We start from the raw sequence: 27,496 nt of genomic DNA on the forward strand, positions 1-27,496 counted from the left end.
TGAAAAGAAGCATGCCAACTTTTAATTTCTTACCCTACACTACAATGAATTTTCTCTCTCATTCAAGACTTTTTTTTCTAACTTGCAACTTAACAGCATGAATTATTCTCATTCATCATTTATAAAATCTATTGCAAAAAGAAAACAAAATATTTATGGTTAAATAATATCAAGGACAATATAGAACACCAAATTATCCAGGCAACATTTCTGCTCTAAAACTTTGGTCAATGTTTCATCAAGTTATATGAATGTACACTTTTTCTTTTCAGTTGCTGCACACCTGCTACACATCTGTATTTAGGACATTTTTCAACAGTTTTCAAGTAACTTATTTCGTACAAAAATTCTTACTAGATTGTCTTCACAGTCAAATCAAAGAACGTGTAAGCAAAGAACTTCCATTAGAAAGAAGGCTTTTACTGTCTTTGGTGCATGACAGATTCTAAGACTGGAGAAAATGAAAAGGGAGGGGAGCATGAAACATTGCAAAATTGTGAAATACATTTTGTTGTTCATTACCTATATCTTGGAGACATAAGTGTATGCTGCGGACATTGTAAATGGTAGCAATTAATTGAGTTAAAAGACAACATGACAGACAACGACTCACATATAATTATCAGTGTATATTAAGATGAGTATTGGAATATAACCTAAACAAGACAACTTCTTTAATTGCACAGTGTACCTTCTAACTTCAAGGTAGCAGTGCTTGTCACTTGGCCTACAGAATTACTAGCCACAAAGGTATAGATTCCTTCATCCTCTGGATAAGCTTCAGCAATCTCCAGCTGGTAAGTGTCTTCAAACTGAGTCATTCTAAAAAAACGTGATGGCTTGATCTCCTTCTCTTTGCTGTACCAGGAGACTTTCAGATCTGCTCAAGCAAAAGAAAGAAAGAAAGAAAAATTTACAATATTACACTAGTAAGTAAACACTATTTTTTATATTTATATCTTCCAAAAATCTTAGTCTCAAGTATCTAAGAGATACTTAATCTCAAGTATCTAAGTTTAAATGTGCCTTGTATTACTCTGGTAAAGTATGATGAGTAGAAAGTGGCCTATTGTTGCTTTAAGTTTTGCTTTGTGCATTGGAAACATTTGTATGGAAAACCTGATCCTGGTGCTGATACATTACTGAGTAAAAAATAATTCTTCCTTTCTTCTCTAAATGTAAAAATTTTGAAATATTTTGCTACTCCTAAAACCAGAGAAACTCTCTTTTTTTTAAAATGGGATTTTGCTACAATTGCATGATTAAACAGGCTATAAAATTATTAGCTTTAACTAATCAGGTTAAAAAACTAAAACAGAATATTCTTTTAAGTACAGTACCTTGCCTCTTCTTGGTGCAAATATTATAACTTTTACATATTTCTCAAGGAAGATCCTATGTTTGCACCTTTACAAAATTCCTATATAACATGTTGTATTACTTGTATAGGTTCATGTAGACTTGAGAAAGAACAGGACTGAAGCAGACTTTAGTCTTGCCTCTCCATTTATCATCATACTACATTATAAATCAGATGTTGTAGCACAGATAGTGGGTTATTATTGTCATCAGAAGAAAGAGTGTTTTCAATAGCCAGTTACACAAAGTGTACCATTAAAAACCTGTATTTTCCATCATATGTTACCTAACTAATATAAAAGTTTTTCACAAGTCAAGTGAGAGGTATGCAAATCCATTTGGATACAGTATTCAATAAAGGAAATTTTCAATAGGAAAAATTTCTTCACTGAAAGGGTTTTCAAGAATAGGCTGCCCAGGGAAGTGGTAGAGTCATTGGCAGACTGGGTTAATGATTGGACTTAACAATCCTTGAGGTCTTTTCCAACCTAGATGATTCTGTGGTTCTATGAAGGAAGACCTAGATGAAAGGATCTTTATATTCCATGCTGTAAATGCAGGTTCCACATTCACATACAGTTCTTCTAAAAAAAAGTTACACTAGCATGCATTGAACAGAGTGCGAGCCAGTCCAATATATATTTTCTGAGTTGTAGCAGCACTTCTAAAGCAGAATCCTGTTGTAAAGCCTTTTTTTTTAAATGGAGTTTGTTTCCAAGTGATTGAAATGCATATCATGGCTGGGCTTCGCGAACGAAGATTTGGGAAGGCTCTATCCACATTTGCTACAGGCACGCTGGTGGCTTATGAGGCCAATACGTGACAGACATATCCGATTGCAAAAGGCACAGCAGAAAGACTCCAATCCACTGATTGAAATGCAAATCATACATATTTGCATATACATGTATATTACAAATTTTATGTGGATTTCTATGGAGCTGTCACTCAGGATTATTTTTAAATTTGGAGTTTTATTTATCTTTAAATAATTGTAAATTCTTTGGGGTTTGAACTGGATCTTATTCTGCAGTTTATTATGTGAATACTTTATTATGAGTTATACTCAAGGCCATTTACTGAAGTGAAGAAAGGTAGTTTTATTTGGCCTTGTGTTAACTTGGAAAAAATATTTTAATTGTAGAATGACATTCTATATAACTAAAACTAGAAAACTTACTTAAGTAAAATCTACACTTAAAGAGGCAATGAGTAAACACCCTTTTATGGTAGGAAAAATAAAGCAATCACAGTTTAGTGTTTGCAGAGTGATATGAAATATTTAGGAATATTAGGGTAAAGGTTGAATCACAGTTTCAGTCTGTTTGTTTAGTTAATTGATGTGATGGTGTGTGTCATGGTATGCTCATCATATTCATTTAACAAGGTAATGCTTTTCCACAAAGAAACTCTACATTTTACTCACTGACACAGCTTTCCAACATCAGTTAGCATTTGAAACACTGAGAAGTTTCCAAAGACAAGTTTTGTGAAAGAAATCTTCATTTTAGAAATGCTTAGTATGTTTATGACAGCTTAAAACTTCCATGCTTGATGCAGTCTTTGACTTGCTTAACTGAAAGTTAAACTGAAAGTCAGTAACCTTTTGATGTGTGTGTATATCAAACAACTGTACTTCTAGGGGAAGACTGATCCAAGCACATATATTGGTGAATTTTTTTCTGAGTTCAAGATTAAAAATTCTGAGAGATGAAAAGATGTACGGGGTTTAATAAACTCACCTGTCCCTGTAACTCTGCACTGAAAACAAGCAGAATGTCCCTCAGATGTAACAGTATCACGTAGTGGTATTATGACAGCAGGCGGATACACTGGCATTTCTAGTTCAGGAGAAACAACTTCTGGGACTAAAGAACAAGAAAAAGAAGTAATTTTTAAAGATGAAGAACAGCTATCTCATTTCACAAGCAGTGGTATTTATGAGCATGGGAAACTCACTTTCCACTGAAAGTGAAGCTGAAGTTGTTGCAACTCCATAGTCATTTTTTGCTTCACAGGTGTACACTGCTGCATCTTCAGGGAAGGTTTCAATCAGCAGTAGAGTATATTCTTGGGCATCATGAAGAAATTTGCACTTGAAACCTGGAGAAAGCTGTTGATCATCTTTGTACCAGGAAATTTTGGGCTGGGGTTTGCCAGATATCATAGCACAGAAGCGGGCAGGTTTGCCAGACTCCACGGTAGTTGGCTCTAGCTCCTGAATAATCTGGGGTGGCTCTGGAGCTGAAAATTGGGCGGAAGGAAGGTGGAGAGGAAGGGGAGAAAGAAGAAGAAGGAAAAATCTCATTATTGATATTTATTATTGATTCAAAACTATTTGCTAGGAATTAATTAAAAACAAAACAAAACAAAACAAACAGACATACAAAAAACCACCAAAACGGCTATTATTCCTAATCAAGTGTACCCATCAAAAATTCGCTCTTTTTCTTGATACGAGGGGGATGATCTAGCAGTAAGTGCCTTAACATAATTAGCTATGTTGGTGCGTTTTCTGGCAAAATATGTCCAAGAATCACTAGGTTGATCTCTCTGGGAAGGCATATTTTTTCATATGAACAAATTAGTTTTATTTAGACTTGAGAAATTTTCTGTAAAATTTCTAAGTAAATATAGTGGGAAAAGAACTGCTATGGTATTTTTATCAGCTAACCAGCTATTTCAGTGGAGTGAGAAACATCCATGTACATGAAGAATTTTATAGTGTTCCAGATGATCTCTTTGGATTTATCTTTTTTTTCAGATTCGGAATTTCTGAGAAGCTATATGGAGATCAGAAAAACACTGGGTAATAAATACAGTCAAAGCATTGGTTATGGGGACACATACCATTCACATAAAGCATAACAGAACTCCTATTCCGTCCTGCAACAAAAGTATATTCTCCAGCGTCAGAGTAAGTGGTTTCAAAGATGCTCATTCGATGGACTCTCCTTTCTGCCACATAACTGTATCTTTCCTCATACTGGAAGTTGATCTCAATACCATCCTTGTACCACTGTGGTTCAATGTCATCTTCATTGACTTCAAATTCAATTTCAGCTCTTTGTCTCTCAATGACCTTTATACAGGTAGAGTAAGTAATAGAAATAAAGTTGTTTTTACATATGCCACTTTCCATTTTTCTAGAAGAAGGTCCTGACCTTATAATTACAGATTTTTGTGTTAGGACTGCCTAGATATTGTTGCTCATCCCTTGCATTATTTTTTGCTTGACATAGTTATGAAATATTTATTCATCTGTATAGGTCATACCTGAATATCTTTATGAACGGTTCTGATGCGAATGTCACGACCTTCCACTATCAAATTGGCACTGGATGTGTTTCCACCTGCTACTACAGTGTACTGACCAGCATCAGACATTCTTGTGGAAGGAATGATTAGACGATGGACGTATTTCTCTCTCTGAATTTTCATCCTAAGGACATCAGAAAAGAAAATAAGCTAATTATTTCCTGGGGCAAAATGCATAGCAAAAGTTATTATGGTGTAAAAACAATCATTTACCTGTCACCAATCTGGAGTTCTTGCCCATCCTTCATCCACTGGACTTGAATGTCAGGTTCTGAAACTTCACATTCAAAAATAGCCCTCTTCTTCTCCACCACCTTGATGTCTTTAATATGCTTCCTAAATTCAATGTGACGAGCTAGGGCAGAAAAAAATGTAAAATGAGTGCCTTGATTTTAGTTAAGCCACTAGAAGTCACTAAATATACAAATCAAGAGAGCAAATACCTTCCACGTATAAAGTGGCTGATGAAGCTGCTTTTCCAGCAACAAAAGTATATTCTGCAGCATCCCCAAAATGCACATTCCTTATGGAGAGGGAGTGTGTAAGCTTCTTTGTCCGTATCTGGCATTTATCAGTCGATTTTATTTCTACACCATTCTTTAGCCATTTATACGAAATACCTTCATAGTTAACAGTGACTTCAAATGTTATTGTATCTTTCTCTTCAGCATTGATGTCTTGTAGCATGGAGGTAATTAGGATGGCTAAAAGAAAAGAAATTGGGTTTTCCCTCATGCTATTTTGTTTTATTTTATTTTAAATGCATGTTAACAGGATCAGAGATGTTTCAACTTCTTTAAGACAATTTTGGTAATATTAAAAGGTAGGCTTTTTGTCCAGAATCAATACTACAATTAAATCTCCTACAACTACTGAATTACATAGGAACCCAAATTCTATCTCCTGTGCTGACTTGGAGTTTAGGCATGTTTGCCTAAACAGAAGAATAGGGTCTGACTTTCAAGTTCACTGCTCCTAGATCTTTTTTAATAATGCAGTTGAGGCTGTTCAGTGTTATTTCAAAATACCGCTACAACAGCGCTGGTTTTGTCTCAGTTGCACTATTTCCATGTGTTAACACAAATTCTATTATTGGTAACTGTAAAATATTCTGGTAAATTAATTTTTACATACGTTTTACGGTCAGGGTTGCACTGACTCTATCATTGCCACAGACAAACGTGTATTCTGCAGAATCTTCACTGCTTGTGTTCATGATATTGAGCTGATGGAGTTTCCCCTGGACCACTATTTTGAACTTTTCACTCATTTCAATCTCCACACCATTTTTCAACCAGACAGCAGGCACATTGAAATGAGAAACTTCACATTCAAAAGAGGCGGTTTTGGTCTCAGGGATTTCAATATTTTTCATGGTCTTTGTGATGTGTATGGCTAAGAGGGAAAGGAAAAAGAAAAAAGAAAGAATTTTTTTAAAGTCAGTATGCAAAAAAACCAAGGGTAACAGGCTCTCAAGTGCCAGATCAAGTTGTTCAATATGATTTGGTGTAACAATTCATATCATTGCTTTCTTACAAACTTACAATACTTACTTTCCACAAACAGTTTTGCTTTACACTCCATTTGCCCAACAAGAGCTGTGTATTCCCCAGCATCGTCAGGAGATATGTTGTGCAGCATAAGCTTATGAACTTTCCTTTGAGAGATCATCTTGTATTTATCACTTTGTTTAAGCTCAATATTTTTGTGGAACCATCGGACTGGTATAGTATCATGGGATACACTCAGTTCAAATGAGACAACAGCATTTTCCAAAGCAGTCACATCCTTTGGCTTTTTGATGATCTTTACAGCTTGAGGAAAAAAGTTAGCAAGATTCAGCAATGTATATGATGTGAATTTCAAACCACACATTACAGCAAATATTCAAATCACTTTGACTTACTTTCTACATGAAGTCTGGCATTTGCTCCTATTTTTCCAAGTTTAAAACTATAAACAGACTCATCGGTCACCACACAGTGTTTGATTCTCAGTGTGTGAACAGTTCCTTTCACTGTAATTTCATATTTGTCATTTGATTCAAGTTCAACACCATTTTTAATCCATAGAGCTCCTTTCACATCAGGGTGGGTCAGTTCTACACTGAAAACTGCCTCCTGTGATTCTGTCACAGTCAGGTTCTTCAGTGTTTTCTTTATCTTAACAGCTAGGAAAATAAAGGAAAAAAAATCAAAAAACCACAAATTGACAGAACAGATCAAAATTAAAAACTATAGTAAATATAATAATCTTAATGAAATTGAATCATGGTGTTTCATGTTATGCATTTATTGATTTATACAGGTTCCAGTAAAGGGGTGTGCTTGGAACTCAACAAGGGACCTTTACTTTTAGGATCCATGAGAGATGTTTGGTTTGAGATTCTTTATGTTTTGGGGTGGTTTTTTGTTGGTCTGGTTAGTTTTGGTTTTGTTTTATTTGATTTGTTTTATTTTGCCTGATCCAAGACACAGTGAGTGACGCTGGACTGAGTCTTAAAGACATCAGTTATAAAAATACTGACCTTCGACCTTCAGTTTGGCAGATGTCTTTGAGCTTGCTATTTCATAGCTATATTCACCCATATCATCCAGTTTTGTCACAGGGATAGTAAGCCTTCTCTTAACACCATCAGATTGAGTACGGTACTGATCTGTCATAGCTAATGGTCTACCATTTTGTAGCCACTGGCCTTCTGATTCGGGATTTGCCACCTCACATTCAAAAACAGCTGTCTGGGACTCAGCCACAGTCAGGTCACTGAGAGGCTTTGAAATGGCACCACCTGTTGGGAAGAAAAGGCACATGGTTTTGTCATGTGGCTGTTCAGCTTTCCCCCATACAAAAATGAACAGTAGACGCTGGAATTCCTTGCCCTAATTTGCAGCATGCCCATAGACATTATGAACTTGTGAAATATCAAGAATAGAGTATGACCTGAAAATTACTAAGAGATGTTTCTTAATTCCATCCTAGTTATTCTCACTTATTATTTTTATTATCAACACAGGTATACTTAGCACTCAAGACAAAAACCCTCTGTTTTACATTAGTTACATCAAAAACATACTACAGCATTCCTTACTATGGTTCTGATCATTTACTTAAAAGCTTTGAGAATTTAAATTATACCAATAAGAAAAGATAAAAGGAAGGGCAAGGAGAATGCAAAAAATAAAAAAAAAGAAAAATAAATTAAAGGCAAAATCCCCAGAAACAGAACAATTGCTACAAGTACAAAATACAGTACCCTGGGCATTTTTTTAAATCACAGTGAAATAAAAACCTTGGATTTTAACTCTACTAACCTGCTACTATAAGCTTCCCAGACGTTTTCTTCTCTCCAGCATAAAATACATATTCTCCTTCATCATCTTTCATCATCTTTACCACTGTCAACTTATGTATTTTGCCATGTGCTTCTATTTTATACTTAGGACCAGCCTTTATCTGTTGGCCTTTGAAATGCCAAATTACATCAATTCCTGAATGGGAGAGCTCTACCTCAAAGGACACATTCTGTGTTTCAGTGCAGGTGATGTCACGAAGACCTCTAATAATCTCAATTTCTATAAAAAGAATAAATTATAAATATATTAGGTGTTTCCACGGTTTGGTATTTAAGGAAATTATTTCACAAAGAATTGTGCTTCTTAAAGGACACCTACGTTCAACTGTGACATTGCAACTTGTTTCAACTTTGCCAACCATTAGCTTATAATGTCCTTCGTCTGATGCATAGGTTCTGGTAAGCACTAGCCTCTGTTTATTGCCTTTGCATACAGCTTGTACACGGTCATCAGGCTTTATCTGATTATCATTTAGGTACCACTTGGAAGAAGACACATCAGGTGCTGAAACTTTGCATTCGAGGATAGCTTTTGTTCCTTCGACAACGTGAAGATCTTTTAGAGGCACCACTATTTCCACACCTGTCAAGTCACAAAAATATTCATCATGAAAAAATACGCCTTTAAAAATAATCCTAAAAGAGACAAAAATCAAACACACCTTCAAAATCATGATAGTGACTTACTGTACACTGTGATCTGTCCAGTGGTTGACAGTTCAAGATCAGGAACACTGAAAGAGTAAGCTCCACTATCTTCCTTTGTTGCATCTTCTATGAGCAACATATGTGACTGTTTATCCAACACAATGTGAATACGATCACTTGATTGAATTTCTTGGCCATCTTTCATCCAGACACCTTCTGCATTTTCTAGGGAGACTTTAACTTCAAGTTGCACAATATCTCCCTCACAGACTTTTTGATCAGTAAGTCCTTGAAGAATAACCATGGGACGAGCTGTGGAATTAAATGAAGTTAATTAATACTTATAAGAGGTAAGGAGAATATTGAATATTAAAGCATTATGGGACACAATAATATGGCTATAATACATACTATAATGTTGAAAATCTATAATATATAAACAATATAAGTATTAGAAATGCTTACGTTTCATCTTCAGTTTGCATTGAGTCCTTTTTCCATCAACGACAAAGCTATACTCTCCTTGATCATCTTTATTAACATCCTTAATAGTGAGGATTTGACGACCACGGCGGGATGCAATCACATATTTAAGATTAGAAGTGAGTTCAACATCGCCATGATACCATTTCCCCTCCACGTCTTCTGGGAAAACCTCACATTCAAGTTCACCTGACAAGGATTCTGGTACTTCAATATCCTCAAGTTCTTTGATAAACTCCACAACAGCACCTACAGGCAAAAGTAATTACATTTGTGAATAAGCTTGATGATATACTCCTGAGGAAAACATTTCTTACTAAACGAGCCTAAGGAAATATATATATATATAGTGTAACCATTTTACATAAATATATCTCCAAACCGTCATTCTGGATGCCGAAAATATGAAAGCAGCTCAACATTTCATAGGGCATTGGACATCTGTTTAAATTGCTTTCTTTCTTTCTGAAGCTGATTTCACTTTAGCAGTATTGCATGGTACTGAGCTGCAAGCTTCTTACCTTCAACAGTAAGCTTTGCAGTAGTTTTTATGGATTCGTCTTCTACCAGTACACAGCTGTAGTCATCAGCATCATTCATATCAATTGTTAGTACAGAAAGAAAGTGAGCCTTTCTGTCTGAGTGCATTCTGTACTTGTCTCCAGAGTGAATCTCAATTCCATCCTTAAACCATTTCACTTTGACAAAGGGTTCTGATGTCTCACATTCAAAAGTTGCCATGGAGTCCCTTGATTTAGCAACAACATCTTGTAACTTCTGGGTGAAGCTGATTAACTGCTTGGCTGCAAAATAATATGTAATGAATCAACAGTGCACTGGCCATATAGACTTAACACGCTATAATGAGTAGTGGGATGAGTAAGAGAATTTAAATTACCTTGTACTAACAGGAAAGCATGGCTAGAAGTTTCACCAGCTATATTGATTGCTTTCACCATGATGCTGGCAGAATCATCAGAAGTCACATCTCTGATGACTAATTCACAAACATTATCTTCAGGCCAGTACCAATACACACGATCAGTCCTTTCAATCTGCACACCATTTTTGAACCACTGGCACTCAGGATCTGGTTTTCCCACCACTCTCACACGGAAGTGTGCATCTGTTCCCTGGGCTACAGTCTGGCTTTGAATTCGTTCAAGTATCTTGGGAGCCTCCATGCTTGGACTAAGCTCCACCTTCCCTGGTTTGATTGTTGGAATGGTGATTTTGCCTTCAGGAGGAAGTGCTTTCTTCTCTTCCTCTGGGATCTCTTTGGTCCAGTGAAGAAGTTCTTCTTTTGTCTTTCTTAGCATTTCTTCATATGATTCGTCTTTTTTGCGAGACTTAAGTTCCACAGCAGTGATGGCTTCATAGTAGCCCTCTTCTGTCCTACGCTTGAATTTACTACGCAGCTCTTCAGATTCCTCTGAAAGCTTCTCATGAGTGATTCTTTCAGCCCTTTTCAGCCTCACTACTTCTTTGGTTGTTGTTTCTGCAGGTTTGTCTACCTTCTGTACCTCAAAGAGAAGTTTCCCAGGTTCTGTCACTGCAGGCTCATGTTTGGGTTCAGGAGCACGACGAAGAACAGATCTGAAATCTTCCCTTTGCTGGATCTCAAGTTTCACCTTATGTTCAATAAAGCCTTCTGGATTCTCTGCAGTGACTCTCACCTCTCCTGTGTCATATGATTTGCAGTCCATAATATCCAGGTAGTAGATTCCATCATAACGGAGTCTAAACCTTTTGCTTTTACGGATGAGCTGTCCATTGAGGTACCAGTTGACCTTGGGCATAGGATAGCCAGTCACACGACAGCGGAATCGTGCTGTTTCACCTTCCAAGACTCTTGCAGGTTCAGGAACCAAAACAATTTCTGGTTTTTGTTTTTCCTTTTGGTCCAGTGCAACTGCAGGTAGAGCACCCTCATGGGCCATTCTTTCTAACTCTTCGATTCGCTGCAGTCCCCTTTTGCCTTCTGGCAGCTGGGATTCTTCCACAAGGCTTTTCTCATCCTTCACAATCAGAGTAGCAGAGGTATGGTCTGTACCATATTTGTTAGTCGCCCTACAAGTAATCACTCCACTGTCTCTGGAATAGGCTACTCCATAGTCCAGGCTGCAGTACCCAAACTCATTGATCATGCGGAGTCTGTTAGCTGCTTCCAAGGGTTTGCCATCATGCAACCACTCCACCACCATGGTTGGGTCACCAATTGGTGTAAGCCTGCATTCAAAGTGGGCTGGTCCAAATTGTTTGAGCCTTAGAGATGTGAGCTTCTTCTTAAAAAATGGTTTCTGTTGCTTTTCCTTGTCATAGAGATCTCCTTCCTCCCATTGTTCTTGACCATAACGCAAATGGAGAGGCTCTAACTCTGGTGCTGCAATCTCCTTGGCTTTGTAAGTTCCTTTTGGAATTATTAATCTCCTTTCTGGTTCAGGTTCTGTATGTTCAACTTCAACATTTACTTTGCAGCGGGTAGTGTCCCGCCCAGCTTTATTGATAGCAGTAGCAGTATACCATGCAGCATCTTGCCTGGCAGTAGATTCAATTTTAAGGGCAGCTGCCCCTTTGGTTCCCTCAATCCTGAAATACAAAAAAATAAAATTTAAAAAAAAAAAAATTAACTGTTTTTCACTTTGTCATTCATTTTTGCCCTTCTTCCAAATTAGGTCAAAGCCTCCAAAGGCAAATCTCTGGAGGTAATAGACATGTTGTTTATGTTTCTTCATGTTTATGAGGCACATGCCTAAGAATCAAATAGATAAAGATAATAAAAACCAGTGTTGAATTGAGTGGCAGTTTTGCCTGCAGAGGACTTCAAAACCATAGGCAGAGAAAGTTCCCTAAATCTCCGTTGTAAAAGCATTGGCTTTGCATAATACAAATATACAAATACACAAGCTGGAGAAAATGGAGTGAGTCCTACAAGCTATTTCATATCTCTAATTCTTGTTGCAATGTAAAAGCCCTTAGTGAATCCCTTCTCTGAAAGCAAGAGTATTCAGCACACTGTAGGAGGCATTTTGCAGGATGGTGATTATTAACTCCTTTACTTAAATAAAGTATTTTAAATAAAACAAAATGAAATTTCAATTGAAATAAAATTTAAATTTAAATTTAAATAAATATTCAAAAATAAAGATTCTTACTTTATTTTGGGGTATTTATGAGGCACAATGATGTCACTGTTCTTCAGCCATACAATGTCAGGATTAGGGTTACCAGTAGCTTTCACTGCCATCTCCAGTCTAGAGCCCTCCTTCACGCTGACATTCCTCAGCCTTTCCACAAAGTGTGGTCTGACTAGGTCTTCCTTAGCTGAAAGAGTGAAGGTAAGTTATCGCAAGAGGAAATGACATGGCCATGGTTTTTAATAGGAAACACTCATCAGACTCCTACAAAGAGCATGTACAGTATATACCTTCCACAGTCAGTGTCACTGAGACTGAAGCTTTGCCTGCCCTGTTCTGAGCAATTACAGCCCATTCTCCAGAGTCATCAGGCATTGCAGGGACAATGATCAGTGACTGGGTGCCATCTTCTTTAATCACTATTTTATGGGTGTAGTCATTAATGACTTGTTGACCTGCAGATGCACATGAAAAGAAAACAGTTGCACTCAAAACAGTGTCTCAACAAGATGTAAAAAGCATGTAAGATGGTTTTTTATGATTATTTGTTGATGAAAATGAGGCTGATATACCATTATGGAACCAGTATGTCTCTGGCATAGGTCTGCCAACAACTTTTAAGTCAAATCTTGCTGTCTGCCCCTGTGAACATTTAAATGATGTAGGTTTCAGCACAAAAACTGGTTTATACAGTCTCTCCAGTTGTCCTTCATCAGTTTCTTCTAATCTGCGGGCAGGAGAACGAGAAGGAGAACTGCGGGCAGGAGACCGGCTTGGGGAACGTGGAGAAATAGACCTGGAAGTAAAAGATAACACAGATATGTATGGCAATGTCATATAGAGAGGGGCTGACATGATAAAGAGATTTCAACTTTTGCCTTTATCATAATTTATTTAAAAGAGTTTGGCCAACTTATCTTTGTGAGAAATTTTGACAAATTATTTTTTATTTCCAGCCGATTTTCTTTAGATTTTTGAAAGGAATTTGTATAGCTGAATTGTATTAGGATATACCACAGCGAGGGAAATTTTGGGTATTGGATACTGCACAGATATAATCCTGTGTACATTTGCGTGGGGGTGTGTATGTGTGTGGAGACTGAACATGGCAACACTTGATTTTTTTCTGTCATAGAAATACAGCTATTTCAAGGGCAGGAAATAATAGCTGCACACTGCACTAAAACTCCAAGTGCAGAAAAGTTTTTTTCCAGAACATTATTACTTCAAGAAATAGATATGGTTATTGACATTGTAAATCTGATACTGTGGCTGGATATGCATGTGAATGATAGTACTCTGGGAACTGCATTGCTCATTAAGGCAAATCACACAAAGAGTTGGCATGTAAATCAATATAAGTCATGAAAACAGCATTTAGAACTTTTCCAGAAGTATGCAAACTCCAATCACTTAAGCTGTTTAACTGCTGAATAATGAGTTTTTGCTGTCTATCACAGCAAACTGAAGTCTCATGAAATTATATTACTGTGTACCTACCTATATCTTTTCATAACTTCTGGTCCTGGCATATAACCTGGAGTTGCTGTTGGTGCAACTGGCTCAACATACAGTTTTGCTGAGCAAATTGCATTTCCTTTCATATTGCTGGCAAAGACAGTATAAATTCCTTCATCTTCAGGTAAAACAACAGGCAAATGCAGACTGGCACTGCCATCCTGCAGAACTTCCATGTGGTAGCGCTCTCCGTGCCTTATGCGTTTACCATCTTTATACCATGCAACCTGCATGGAAAGAAACAAAGGACTGCTATGTGAACTCTCCTAAAGAAAAAGATCCAGTAATGACCCATACATACAACATACTACAACTTCTAATTTTTCAGCTGATGCATCATCATAGCCCATGTATATGTATTAAAACATTAACATTTTTACTTGCAATAGGTAAGAATAAACATGTTTACACAGTAGCCTGAAACATGAGTTTTGGAACTAGGAACAGATATATAACCCATTTTGATGAAGAGTAAAGTGACCTAGACTGGACTGCTACTGTGTTCCCCACATGTCCGGGCTGCCGCAGAGACACTCAGAAGCAAGACCAACTTAATTGGTAAACCTAACCTGACTCTGAACTGGCTAACCAACTTAGCACTATTCTATGAAGGGCAAAAGAAAAAATCAGCTTAATATCAATACAGAAGATTGGATTTCCTTTGAGAGCTGCTGTTTTTTGTGCAGAATGTAGAATGTCTGACAATGAGATGTTTTCCAAGGTATTTTTTCTAAGTATACCACCAGATGATTTTTTAAAAAAATTTAAGTTACACAGATTTGGGGTACCTTTGGCAATGGATATCCAGATGTCTTGCAGTGGAAAGTAACTCCTGTCCCTTCAAAGGTTCTATAATTCTTTAATCTTAAATCAAATCCTGCTTGTATAGCTTCAGATTCAGAAATATCAACCATCATCTCCTCTCCATCTTCTTCAAGTAGTTCATCTAAGGTAGTCTTAATAATTCTGAGTTCAATTTCCTTGATAAGTCTTTCTTCAAAAGAAGAAATATGGAATTCCTGTACAGAAAAACAAGACCATTAGTTCTCTGTGTCAGAAAATGACCTTGTAAATAAATTTGTATGGTATAACATCAGCATACAAAATTATTAGTATGGAGTGCTGGACATACCTCATCTTCCACAAAAGTTCTGACCACCACTGTATCTTTTGCCATTTTCTTCCTAATTAGAGCTTGTTCTTTTTCATACTCTTTTTCAAAGTCACCATATGAAATAGGTGGGGCTACCTCAGCCACTTTAGGTTCCTGTACATATGCAGTCATCTGAGTTTGATACATCATTTCTTGTGATTTTATATAGGCTTCGTAATCAGCTAAGAATTGAGAACACATTAATTTTGGTAAGTTTTTTGTGGTTTTCTCTGGATGGAACAGCGAAAACAAATACAAACTTATTTTACTGATTTTGGTGATTCAGGTAGACTTTCTATCTGTTTAGCTAACAAATACAAATTGCAATACAAGGCAAAGAGTGATGTAATCATATGAGCTTTATAAACAGGTAAAAGTTTTACTGTGCTATTTAGATGTTCTAGTTCTCAAAGTGGACACACCTGTAGAGATGATTTTACTATTTCTTCACCATGATTCTGTCTCCTGCTAACTTCATACATTTTTACAGGGCAACCAAAATAATATTAGCAACTTTCCCTCTAAGAGAACAACGTATTACTGGATTAACCCTCTTTCCCCACATCACTCTCTCAATATCTTATGGAGACTGTTATGTTTGTCAACAGAAGAGTTCCAATAGCTACAGATTCTAGCAAAGAATAGTCCTTTAAAAACCTGATGCCAGATACTTGGTCTTGTAGAAACAGAGCCACCAGGTCTCCCTTTATGTTTCTTGAGCTGAATAAACTAAGCTGCCAAGATTTTGCAACATATCTGAAAATCTTTTTCCAATTTTAAAGTTAAGAAGTATTTTTCCCATTTCCTTAATCTACAGTGTACCTTCTTCTAGTAAGGAGACCGTTGCAGAAGCTTCTCCATGAGTATTACGAACAACAATAGTGTATTCTCCGGCATCGTCGGCAAAAGTCATGGAAATTTCAAGTTTGCATTCCCCGGTTTCTCTTTTGTGACTCACTTTGTATCTATGGAAAACGTAAAAGTAAAAAATCTCTATAATTCTGATGAACAGACATTTTAGTGAATTTGCTTTTAGTTATACAGTTAATGAGAATCGCTCCTAACTTGTACAAGACACAAAAAGAGAAAGTTTTGCAGGCAATTCTCACTCAATGAATTTGCAGGACCATATAGGAAAAAAATAACCATACTGAAACTGGAGTACTGGTCTACTTTCATTTTTTTGTCACTAAACAAACAGGATCCAAACACCGGTACTGAAATATCAGAGGTCTAGTTATCAGACAAAATATAATGGTATATGCTGTTTGCACACAGTTTGTCCTAATATGGGTCATTATAGCATGATTATTTCAAGAATGCTACAAATGTAAATTTTTTCTCAGCTAGAAAGTGTGTTGCTTTCCATGGACAAAATTTGCATAGACAAAATGCAAACATTGAATAGACAGAATAAAACAAATGCAAAACTTTTTTTCTAATTTATTTATAAGGATATGTAGTATATCTCATTTTATGGTCTTTTGAATTTTTTAATATTTTAAATATTTTAAACATTTTAAAATTTAGTGGCTTTCTGAAGTCACACATTAAGACATGACCCTTTAATATTTCCATTTAAAAAACCAAAATTTCACAAAAATCAATGATGTTATTTGGCTCAGCATCAGTAAGGAAATCAAAATTACTATAGTATCAATTAAATATTCTTAAAAATCATGTTTAAGCAGTTTTTGTGCATTGTATTCAAAGTACCTGTAGCCAGTCGTTAGAGGAACTCCACCTTTTTTCCAGTAGACATGTGGCTTTGGGTTGCCCCCTACTTGGCATTCAAATATAATGCTCCCACCTTCAATTAATTTATGCACCATGGGTTTTCTTATGAAGAAAGGAGGTATGGGTTCTCCCGATACTTCCTCTGCTGCAGCAGAGACATCTTCCATTACAATGTCCTTTGTCTCCACATAGCTGAAATAAGATTTCAGGGCAGGTAAGTGAGCTGATGTCTGAAGCTCTCATAAACAGAGTGCAAGAATCTAATGACTGCAGTAGGAGCAGTCTGTTTAGGACAGGAACTTTACCGTTTCTCTTCTCTAACAGCCTTCTCAGAAATGGTTTCTCGAGTCTCAATTTCTTCAGTAACTGCAAGGCAAATATGATATAGTGGATTTTAAAATACTTTAATAAGCCTTAAGCAGTGAGTTTAGTTGACACAAAAATAGTAAATAGCTGTTTGCCTCAGAGGGCTAGGTACTTCCACTGAGGAAGCAGGTTAAGAGTCTCCATCTGCCTGTAGTTGGCCTTTCCCTCATATTCTTACAGTCCTTTTACCTAATAGCCCTGGAATACAACTCAGGGCATATGTTTTACTTTGGAACTGACAAAATGTCTATGATACATTACAAGTAATATACAGTTAACAAAATTATTAACTTCCTACAGTGACAGAAGGACCTGTCCTCGAGTTGCACCAAGGGAGGTTTAGTTTCAATATTAGGAAACCCTTCACTGAAAGGGTTATCAAGCGTTGGAGCTGGCTACTCAGGGGTCACCTGGGGCTGACTTTTAAATGCCACCTCCACCATGGAGGTATTTAAAAGATGTGTTCTGTGGCACTTAGGGACATGGTTTAGTGGTGGACTTGGCAGTTCTGGGTCAATAGTTGGGTTCAATGATCTTAGGGGTCTTTTTCAACCTAAACAATTCTATGACTCTATAAATATACTTACCTTTCACATGTAAGTGGCAAGATGTGCTGACGCTCCCAGCCTTATTGGTAGCAGTGCAGGTAAACCTTCCACTGTCCTCTGCAAAGGCTTCACGAATTACAAGGCGAGCAAGTCCTGCTTGAAAAGTGATCTGGAAGTCCATTGAGCTCTCAATCTTGTAGTCTTCTCTGTACCATGTCACGGTAGGTTGAGGATGACCAGATATATGACACTCCAGAGTGACAGACTCACCTTCAGTCACAGTCTTATTTTTGAGGCCCTGTATGACAAAGAATAGGTATCACAGTCAGTATATATTTTCACTACTAAACAGACACTTAAGTAAGTAAAACCTATTTGAATGGAAAATTTAATATCTACTTCAGAATAGTGTTCTGTTCATCACTGTATCCAAGAAAAAAAAAAAAAGGCATTTTCCAAAGGGAAGTATTTGAAACTGGATTTTAGGATCTCTGAACATTACTGTTATTAACAAAATGAAATGGTAGGTTGATGTTTGTGCAGATAGATCAACCTTCTATGTGACCTAATTGTGAAGATTCACCTCCTTAACAGACATCCGGAAGAGTTTGTGTCAGAGATAAATTATATGACTCAGTAAGTCTAATACGGAGTTAAAAAGATTAAATAAAGCCAACTTTCAATAGCTAGGTTTTCAGAGATGAAAATTAGATTAAAAAGGGTGAAAATGTATTGTAACTCCCCTAATCTACACACAAATTACTTACTGAGACTAAGGTGGGTGGAGTAGCAGGGATTTCTGCAGGCACTGGAACTCTGGCAGTTTCTGTCACCTAGGTTGTTCAAAGGATAATTAATAAACACCTAACAAACTCAAAGACATAAACAGCATAAATTAAATAAGAAAATAAATCAGATAATGTAAATTCTTTGCTTGTCATTGGTAAATATTAGATCCTTAGAAAGATTTGTGTGTAACAGAAAGATAAAAGCAGAATGTTTTAGAAGTGGAAAATTGCAGTAAGAAAACAACAAAAAAAGTGAAGCTATTCTATATTTTTAAGATGAAAGTTAGTCAAAGTGATAGAAATTCTCTTAATAACATACCTTTGCTTCACTTTCTTTCTGGAACACCAGGTGTTCTTCCCTCACTGCTTCACTTTTAATGCTTGTCTCTTTTTTAGTTTCAACACCCTCTCCAAAGGGAAACTGTGGAGGGGCAACTGGCTCTGCTTTTATCCTGACTTCATGTGGCTTCAGTTGAGGTGGCTTCACAGGCTTGGTGATCTTTTGCACAGCAGAAGTAGCTGATAACTCTTTTTCTAGAGTAGCCATGGCAGATCCAGCTATTGAAACCTAAGGAACAGAAGAGAAAAAAATTCAGATTTGTTGTAGTTTTGTTTTCAAAGGAGAGAGTATATTTCTTGAGCAGATAGCACATGCAGCAGTTGCTTCTTTAGTTACTTGCGTTTTGACACTGAAAAAACAATATATACAAAAATGAATACTAGTATCACATTGCATCAGTAAAATACCAGCTATGTAATATCCTAGTATTATTTTTGATGTGTCTAACATTCAGATTTTTTTTTTACTTTAAAATGTGATCTTTAAATGGCTAAGAAGTTCTTAAGTGCAATACAAGAAATGTCCTCTTTTTTTCTTCACTTAAAGCCTTAGCTTTCCGTTTAATTAGTCTGATACTGCAATAAACAATACTACTAATTACATAACTGTTGGTAATTAAAATAACTGAGAAGATTTAAAAATCTTATTATAGGTGAAATAATTTTTTAAAATATACACAAATATTTAAATAAAAATATTTTAATAGTTTAGTTATGTTTTAGGAAAAATTAATTAAGGTGAAGAGAGAAAGTATGCTTGAATGACAAAATTAATTACCTGGGAAATTCTAATACTATGTGAAGGAGTAAAACAGAATAGTGGAAAGAATAACATTAAAAAATAGATGGTGTCACATTATGCAGTCTGGATTTTTTCTATTTAAAAAGATAGCTTAGTACATATTAATCTGCAAGGAAGAAAAAAGCACTCTTTCCAGTCTTCTAGTGAACTGATGCACTGAAGAGGGACACTTCTGCTCTTTGAAAAACATAATTTGCATGACAAATATCTACAATTTCATTATTTGACAGGAAGTACTGAAGCTCCATTCTCAAACAGATTATAAAATTGGTTAAATAACTAATAATTATAAATCGCATTAGCAATTCATCTGTCTGTTTACAGCAGTGTTCTTCATTAGTCAAACAAGCTTACAAAAATAACTGTAGAGAGCATACAACTCTTCTTGGGAAAGCATCACATTAGAGTGGGAGGAAAAGCCAAATGAAATAGGTCACCTACTGGGTATTGAAAATGAGCATGCTGGTCTTCTTGGATACAACTTTAACTTACCTCATATGTATGATCTGGTTTAGGAACAGCAACTTTGGCAACCGTGAAATGAGGACTTGCTGTGCGGGGTCGTGGCTGTTCAACATGAAATATTTTCTCAGTTTCTGTTGCTCTTTTTATCTACACAAAGCAATGAAAAAAGTTGTTGAAAATGTGATGCTGTTCTCCAAACTGAAACACATTTCACTGGGACATGGTTTCTGGAAAAGAATATGATGTAAATTGAGTCTAACCTCTTTTGATATATGAACTTCTTGCTTTTCAGCAGCTGAGCTATGTTTCTCAGGAGGAACGTAGACAGTTTTAACTTCTTTAGTGACAACGTGATGTTCTGCTGGGGCCTCAGAAACATGGTCCTCTTTATAGCCATACTCCAAAGTTTTCTGCTTTACATGAGCTTCTTCTGCTTGTTCTGGTTGCCAGGGTGATCGAACACGTGCCTGATCAACAGCTGCAACGACTGTAGCTACAGCTTCAGCCTTTTTTCCAGCTTCAGTCTATAGATAACATTGGCAGAATTTATACAAATACTCATCATTATTTTGAAAACTTGTATACATAACAAATAGTTAAAATGTTCAGTATATTCCAGGCAAGGAGAGAGTGTAGTTACGCAAAAGTAATGATGTAAATCTCAAAAGTATACACCTGTAAATACACTTCAGAATCAGTAGATTCAAATACGTATTTTTTCTCTAAGTGCTCTGCACATTCAGAATATACCTATGCTTCTCTCTTTATACATATCAATATTTGTCTGCAAGCTCATTTTTAAACTTTCTAGTCATATTTGTCGCCACTTGTATAAGAGTATGCAGGTATGTAAATGTGCACATAGTTTTAAAGTATGCTCATCAGCTCCATACAACTATTAGATATAAGGAATGTAAGGAATGTGTCCAGCATCTGATGTGAATGTATTTACTAAGAAATATACCCATAAAAACTTTTTCACAGGGATATTTGTTAATTCAGTGCTAATCTGTTTTAAAGGATTTTACAAATGAAGGGAGACTGAGATTTCTGGTAATTTGGAAATAATGCATTTGTATCAGGACTTCTATGTGTTTCTAATAACTGATAAATATTGTCAGCTTCTATGTTATCAGGGTCCAAACTTCTGCCCTGTCAGCCAATAGTACGTAATAGGATGACTACTAGTATTTTTTACCATTATTGTCATAAATGATCTGGATATAGCAACAGAACACATGAAATGTATGCCTTGTAAATGGGAAAAAACCTAATAGATCATTTCATGCTTATTTTGAAATTGTTATCAACTTAAACTAAAATAACTTAAGTGAGGCCAAAATGTGATTGTTTACAGAGATTGTGTTTTCTTATTAAAGTAGTATTTAGGTAACAAGGACCTCTTATTCAATATCATTGCCAATTTCAAAATAATTGCTTATACTGACTTGCATTTGGCCCTAAATTTACATCATCTAACAAGCAATTGAAATTCCTTAGCAGATTGACTCCTCTGAGTGCATTTTATATGCTATGTTCATTTACTTATATTTTATAAAACTATTTTATGAAGGTACTACAGTGAAGATACATAGATTTTAAATAAAAGCTGTTGGTAACTATGCTATTCTCCCACATATGAAAGTTCCTGGCTTTATTGTAACAGAAGACTCTTCTACTTTGACAGTCCTACTGGAACAAAGAAGGATCAACAAGTGCCTGATTGTCAGAAGTAACAAATTGGGCGGACCTGAATGGACATTAAAGTTTGTATTGTACAAAGAACAATTCAAATCTTAATAGAGAGGGTTTTTTTATCTGACAACCATAAAGTTACAAGGAGTCATCTTGTAGAAATAAGAATTGCAGAGCCAGAAATTTGAACAAGTAAACATTACTTGAATGTCGTTGATAGGGAGGAGGTTGTCACAGAGAAATCTGGCTGTAGCCTTAAAGGTGACATTTCCTAACAGGGTGGAATATAAACGTCTTGATCATTAGAAACATAATCATACTGACTCTGTTACTTGACAATCATCACACTTAATGGGTACGTTATCAGGAATTAATTTGAGAGCATTCTGTTGTAGCAAAACAGCTCTTAAGAGTGAGGTTTGCAGATAAACCAAATTGTAACAGTGCATTGGTTGTAATTTCTTGCCAGTTCTGGACACTGTGACTGGTGCTTTGGTTTTATCAGTGGCAATTATTTTTGGAACTACGGTAGTTTTCTTAGCTTCCTTTTTAATCTAGTTTTTATAGCAGACAAAAAAGTTTTATTTACATATGATCTTGAAAGATATTTGAACAATGAGAAAACATTTTAGAATGGTAACAGGGAAGGAGGATTGAGTGGTTAGATCCTTGTGCATTGCACACATCTCTGTATTATATGTATACTGGTAAGTATTGTTACACCTTGGCACTTATTTGAATAAAAGTAATTATTTAAAAAAAAAAAGTTAAAATGCATTTCAGGAATCAGTCAGTCCATTCCAAAAGTCAGTCAGAAAATAATTATGAGCATCCTATTAAGGAAAACAGAAGAGGAAGATAGAGGTGAAATAATTTAGTCTAATTAGCAATAGGTCTAAAAGTTTGTCAGTTGAATAATCGTAAAAAAAAAAGTGAGCTTGAAAAGTATAGTTAGTATTTTTTGAGGAAAACATGAGGTTTGTAAAGAAGAAAGGATAAAAACCAGTTATGCTTATAATAGTGCTATTCACCTTTCCATGTGTTATGGTGATTTGTTCTTGTTTGGTAGCAATTCTTTCTTTACTTTTCGATATTGTGACCGGTGGTCTAGGTTTATCAGTGGTAATTACTACCTTAGGTACAGAAGGTTTCATATCTTCCCTTCTTATCTATTTTTTATGGTAAAGAAAAATAATAGTAATCAATTATGACTGTTGTCAAAATTACACAGCTTTCTGGGAATGCAGGGTAAGGTTTCAGAATGTATATTAATAAGATATAAACATCACTTCAGAATTGGAATAATTCCTTTATAACCAAGTTATAGCCCATCTTATATGCTAGCTGAGAGAAGTGCATTCAAAGCCATTAACAAAGTGCATTCATCTGCACTGTGAATTAGAGAAGAATCTTCCCACTTCCTAGTTAATTGTGATGCATCATTGCTATGTTTTGTAGAAAATGTTTGAATAAAAATTATTATTACTGACTTAACATTTATTCCCATTAGTAGATAGAACTATTTCATCAGTTACTCCAGCAAACAGTGGTTCCGCAATATGGTCTAACAGATGCATTCAGTCCTCACACAAATATGAACTTCATTAAATCAAACTTCACTAAATATCATGTCCTGAAAGATAACCTTTACAATTTATATTCAGAAATCTACCTTCAGAGAAAAAAGAAGTCATTAAGCATCAGATGAAAATCTGTGTACCCTGGCAATAAAAGCCATAATGCCCAAAGGATCAGAAGGGCAGCTGCACTCCTCTGTAGACAGAGCTGCTATGAGGTCAGTGGAACTGACCTGCAGTTCTGGCCTTATCTCTGGAATAACTTGCTTTATAAAGTTTTTATTTTGTAACCTTCTTTTCATAAAGAAGGACAGCAAAGTTACACAGCACATGTGATGAAGAATGATGTTTTATAAACTTATTAGAGTATCTCAATGAACTAAAGATTGTAACATTTATTTACCTTTTCATGAGCTACGTGCACCTGCTCATGTGTGGTAGATATTTCTTCTCTAGCTCTTGATATTCTTTCTTGTTCTCTGGCTCTGTCTGTGGCAATTATTACTGTGGGTACCGGAGTTTTCTCTGGTTCTTTTCTCACCTGGACATTTACAAATAAAGAAGTTTAAATGATATATTATTTTAAAATATAAGGTATGTGATTTTCAATGCATTTGGAAAAAAGGATAGAAAAAAAGGGAGGAAGAATGTCAAACTCTGTATTTTGAAATCATCTGGTCTGGAGACAACAATAACAACATAAACAGACTTTGTATAAAAGATTTAACATAAAAATAATAAAACATTCCACAAATGCTTGCTTTGATATTGAAAGCAGTAATAAAAATTTTAAAAAATGGCTCAGAGAAAAACTGTCCTGCATTATAATCAGTTTGAGAAAGTGTAGGATATTAAAACCAAGTTTTAGGTAACTTTCACTTTGACAAGAATTCAGATGCCAAATTGAGGTGTAATGCCCAGGTGAATTTCTGTTTCTCAGTGCTTTAAAGATAGGTTACACTTTCTTCCTTACACATTTCAACTACATTGCAAATGTAATCTTCTCTATAAAAGCCAGTCTTCCATTAAATCATATTTTTCTGATAAAATACATGCTAAAATAATGTGAATTCAAATCATTCATCGGTATTTTCAAATTTGATTTTAATGCAGAATGAGTTTTTTCTCCTTTTTCTGATCCACTGTGCTGCCAACAAACAAAGCAGGCTACAAATGGCAAGCTTAGAGACAAAATCAGAAAAAAAAAGCGTAACCAAATTTAAGAACTATTTCCTACATGTCAATTCTTTAAGTGATTATGAATACTAGCTAGTAAATTACCTTACAATATATGAAAAAGAGAGTTTTTCTAAATTAATGTTTTGCGAGTTTATCTATCACATTCTTAGGTATTAATAGTGGAAGTGAAATACAAAAGGAAAGACAGTTACCATCAAGGAGAGACAGGAAAATAATAGCAATGCAAACTGGGAGAGCGAACATATATAAAAGAGAAAAATAGCATAATGGTATATCATTTGTCTTGTTCATAGGCTTGTCTTGTGTATGAGATATTAGATTTTTGAACAAGGTAGGGTATAACAATCACTGGTAACATCTGTATTCACCTTTTCATGAGAGATGTGCCTTTGTTCTTGTGAAGTGACAATTCCTTCTCTAGTTCTTGATATCACTGTTTGTTTTGTGGATTTATCACTGGTAACTACTACCGTTGCCTCCTTTTTCATCTGAATTTTTATAGCAACAAACAAAAAACCCAAGCCTTAAAATTCACTTTAACAAATTGACCATCAAAATAAGAGGAGAAGGAAAAATAAGAGAGGAATGTAAGTGAAGGAAAAACACTAAGGGAGAATTATTTTATTCCTAGGGGGGAAATTATAAATGAGATATTAGAGAAAAAACTTCATCATTGTAAGAATAATGTTAGCAATGAAAAGGAAGAATAGAGGGTCACTTTCATAGAAGGAATTCTTAACCTTAAAAACAGTTTAAGAATAATTAGTTCAATCCTGCTATGATGGAATGCAATGGATAAGTGAACCACGAGCATTTGTTTACATCTAGCTTCTCTATATGAGTATGCATGCTTTTGCAGTGCACTGGGTAATATCTGGTTAATTCCTCACAGTCAGTCATGCCTTGTTTGCATGTTGGATGAAGGGATAAAAGGGAAATCAGAGAATGTCTGTGCTCTATTTCTACCTGCTCCTGAACAGGTTGAACGTGGACTGCAGTCATTGCTGTCCTTTTAGCAGTTTGCTCTACAACACCTGGAGCTGGTTCTCTCACCATGGCTTGATCCACAGCAGCAACAACTGTAGCAACAGCTGCTGTTTTTTCACTGTCCTTTCTCACCTATATTAGTCACATCAAAAAACATTTTTTCATGTTTTGCATACATTCAGAAGAAGCACAAAACAAGTACAGAGACACATGTTGCAAAGAAGCATTTCTGTATTTGCAGCAGAACTCAACAGCAGATACACAGGTTTTTACACACAGCTTCTCAGATGCCATTTAGCAGAACTATTCAGCAGTAGTGAGACCCCACATAAAGCAAACCCAGTGTTTTTTCCAGTAATAGACTTTACCTCTCTAGCACCAGTCACCACCTCGCCAGCAGTAGCACCAGTAACGGTAACTTGTTCTTGGACCCCATATGTCCCCTCCCATCTCTCTTCAGTTATTTGGGTAGTGCTTGTAGATACTCTTGTTTCCTTCATCTGGGCTTCCATGGTTGCAGCATATCCTTCCTGCTTCCAAGGAGGAAGGACTTCAGCCCCAACTGTTGTCACTACATGTGGTTTACGGATTGGAGATGGAGACTTCACTGGTCTGATAGGGGAAGTGGAGATCCTTCCAGCAGGAGAAACCGACCTATTGAAAAAAATCAGAGTATTGATGTAATTAATCCAGTGTCATACAATGACAACTGTATGAAAAAACTTCGGCCTGAACTTGATTTCACTCCATAATTAGGGTACCTTCAGTAATATATAGTTTGATTTTAAAAAAATTTTGAGGTGTTTGACTTGTAAATTACACTAACCTATGTGCCTAACAATATGCCTAATATGTGTGGTTTTGTCATACTCATAACTGTAAATTGTCTTTGTGGTATCCTAGTTTCCAGAAAGAAATAAGAGCAAGTGGTAAAGGAAATTTCACTCAAGCACATATATTCAAAATATAAAAATTCATCATGACTTTCCATTTGCTCTATCCTAATTCTCCTAATAGGAATAATATAAAAGGCTTACATGTTGTAAGTATTACATATTACATTCGTAGTCCAGTCTCTGTAGAGAGACAAAATGGTTAATGTAACCAAACTGTGGCAAACACGTAGAAAAACAACTGTATCTACTACTGTACCACATCTCATTTCCATGTGACATCCATACATGTACTCATACTCCAGGCAAGCTTCTGATCAGTGCCTATCTTTTTCCCCATACTTACATTTACAAATCTCAACCATAATAATTGTTAGCCATTTGGAAAGTGCTAGTTTCTAAATTTTGAAAAATTCAATCCTAATCCTAGTGGACAGTTTTAAAGCATTTTCCAAAATACTTTAATAGGCTTTCTAACTTAGAATTTCTCGGAGTGGAATTTTTTTGTGCTGTATTTCCCAGGGAACGTTAACAAATAGCATCACTAGGGGGCAGCATCATCATTTAACTTTTTAGATATATTTTCTAATGTGTTGTGTTGTCTAAAAGTGGTCTGATTAGTAAGGGAGTACAAACTTCTAGTTCCATATGCTCTCTAGATGGCACTATTTAATCCTTTTTCTGTGTTTGCAGTTTGCTAGTTATTGCTAGTTACTATCAATCCGTTTCTTCCCGTCCTTTCAAGTTATTCTCAGCGGGGCAAAATTCACCAGCGTGCATAGCTCTGACAACTTAAATGGGGCTCTTCTGGGCACTCAGCTTGGAGATATTCCTTCCATGATGAAGCTGCTTCAGGATACTGCAACTGCAGGATTTCCAAAGCAATCTTCTCTTTACCTGCTTCTCAGCACAGATGTCATGGGGTGTCTTAGACCACGAGCCCTGCTCTTCAAACCACTCACTTTCCCTCTCAAGAGGCTCTACACAGCAGAGCTAAACTTCATTTTTCCATAACCACCTTTAGCTTGCCTACCTTCAAAACATTATTTCTACAGTCATTACCAGTACACACATGGAACATGTGTTCACATTTTTTTCCATATCCTTTCATTATGTTTGTCACTCATCAAT

At 35.9% G+C, this 27,496-nt stretch overlaps 1 protein-coding gene across 1 annotated transcript in view; it reads right to left on the bottom strand.

Moving 5' to 3' along the window:
* Positions 1-27,496, bottom strand: part of TTN (titin) — a 239,103-nt gene that overhangs the window by 204,798 nt on the left and 6,809 nt on the right. Inside the window, exons 6-41 of the mRNA XM_039387980.1 lie at positions 25,841-26,126; positions 25,452-25,604; positions 24,854-24,973; positions 23,689-23,826; positions 22,740-22,877; positions 20,274-20,537; positions 20,041-20,160; positions 18,727-18,975; positions 18,387-18,452; positions 17,659-17,917; positions 17,011-17,071; positions 16,685-16,897; positions 15,791-15,933; positions 14,948-15,150; positions 14,604-14,834; positions 13,798-14,042; positions 12,870-13,093; positions 12,588-12,752; positions 12,316-12,484; positions 10,059-11,749; positions 9,682-9,963; positions 9,143-9,409; positions 8,717-8,989; positions 8,349-8,612; positions 7,989-8,249; positions 7,205-7,465; positions 6,584-6,847; positions 6,231-6,491; positions 5,812-6,072; positions 5,121-5,381; positions 4,891-5,032; positions 4,636-4,801; positions 4,210-4,441; positions 3,319-3,603; positions 3,102-3,227; positions 692-880 (exon numbers count right to left, since the gene is read on the bottom strand). Of these exons, the coding sequence (XP_039243914.1) occupies positions 692-880; positions 3,102-3,227; positions 3,319-3,603; positions 4,210-4,441; positions 4,636-4,801; positions 4,891-5,032; positions 5,121-5,381; positions 5,812-6,072; positions 6,231-6,491; positions 6,584-6,847; positions 7,205-7,465; positions 7,989-8,249; positions 8,349-8,612; positions 8,717-8,989; positions 9,143-9,409; positions 9,682-9,963; positions 10,059-11,749; positions 12,316-12,484; positions 12,588-12,752; positions 12,870-13,093; positions 13,798-14,042; positions 14,604-14,834; positions 14,948-15,150; positions 15,791-15,933; positions 16,685-16,897; positions 17,011-17,071; positions 17,659-17,917; positions 18,387-18,452; positions 18,727-18,975; positions 20,041-20,160; positions 20,274-20,537; positions 22,740-22,877; positions 23,689-23,826; positions 24,854-24,973; positions 25,452-25,604; positions 25,841-26,126 (8,933 nt within the window). The remainder of the gene's footprint in view (positions 1-691; positions 881-3,101; positions 3,228-3,318; positions 3,604-4,209; positions 4,442-4,635; positions 4,802-4,890; positions 5,033-5,120; positions 5,382-5,811; positions 6,073-6,230; positions 6,492-6,583; positions 6,848-7,204; positions 7,466-7,988; positions 8,250-8,348; positions 8,613-8,716; positions 8,990-9,142; positions 9,410-9,681; positions 9,964-10,058; positions 11,750-12,315; positions 12,485-12,587; positions 12,753-12,869; positions 13,094-13,797; positions 14,043-14,603; positions 14,835-14,947; positions 15,151-15,790; positions 15,934-16,684; positions 16,898-17,010; positions 17,072-17,658; positions 17,918-18,386; positions 18,453-18,726; positions 18,976-20,040; positions 20,161-20,273; positions 20,538-22,739; positions 22,878-23,688; positions 23,827-24,853; positions 24,974-25,451; positions 25,605-25,840; positions 26,127-27,496) is intronic.

The sequence above is a fragment of the Pipra filicauda genome, unplaced genomic scaffold, assembly GCF_003945595.2.
Source record: "Pipra filicauda isolate LSUMZ 115617 unplaced genomic scaffold, ASM394559v2 scaffold5_size6683894_pilon, whole genome shotgun sequence".
In the NCBI taxonomy this organism is placed as follows: domain Eukaryota; kingdom Metazoa; phylum Chordata; class Aves; order Passeriformes; family Pipridae; genus Pipra; species Pipra filicauda.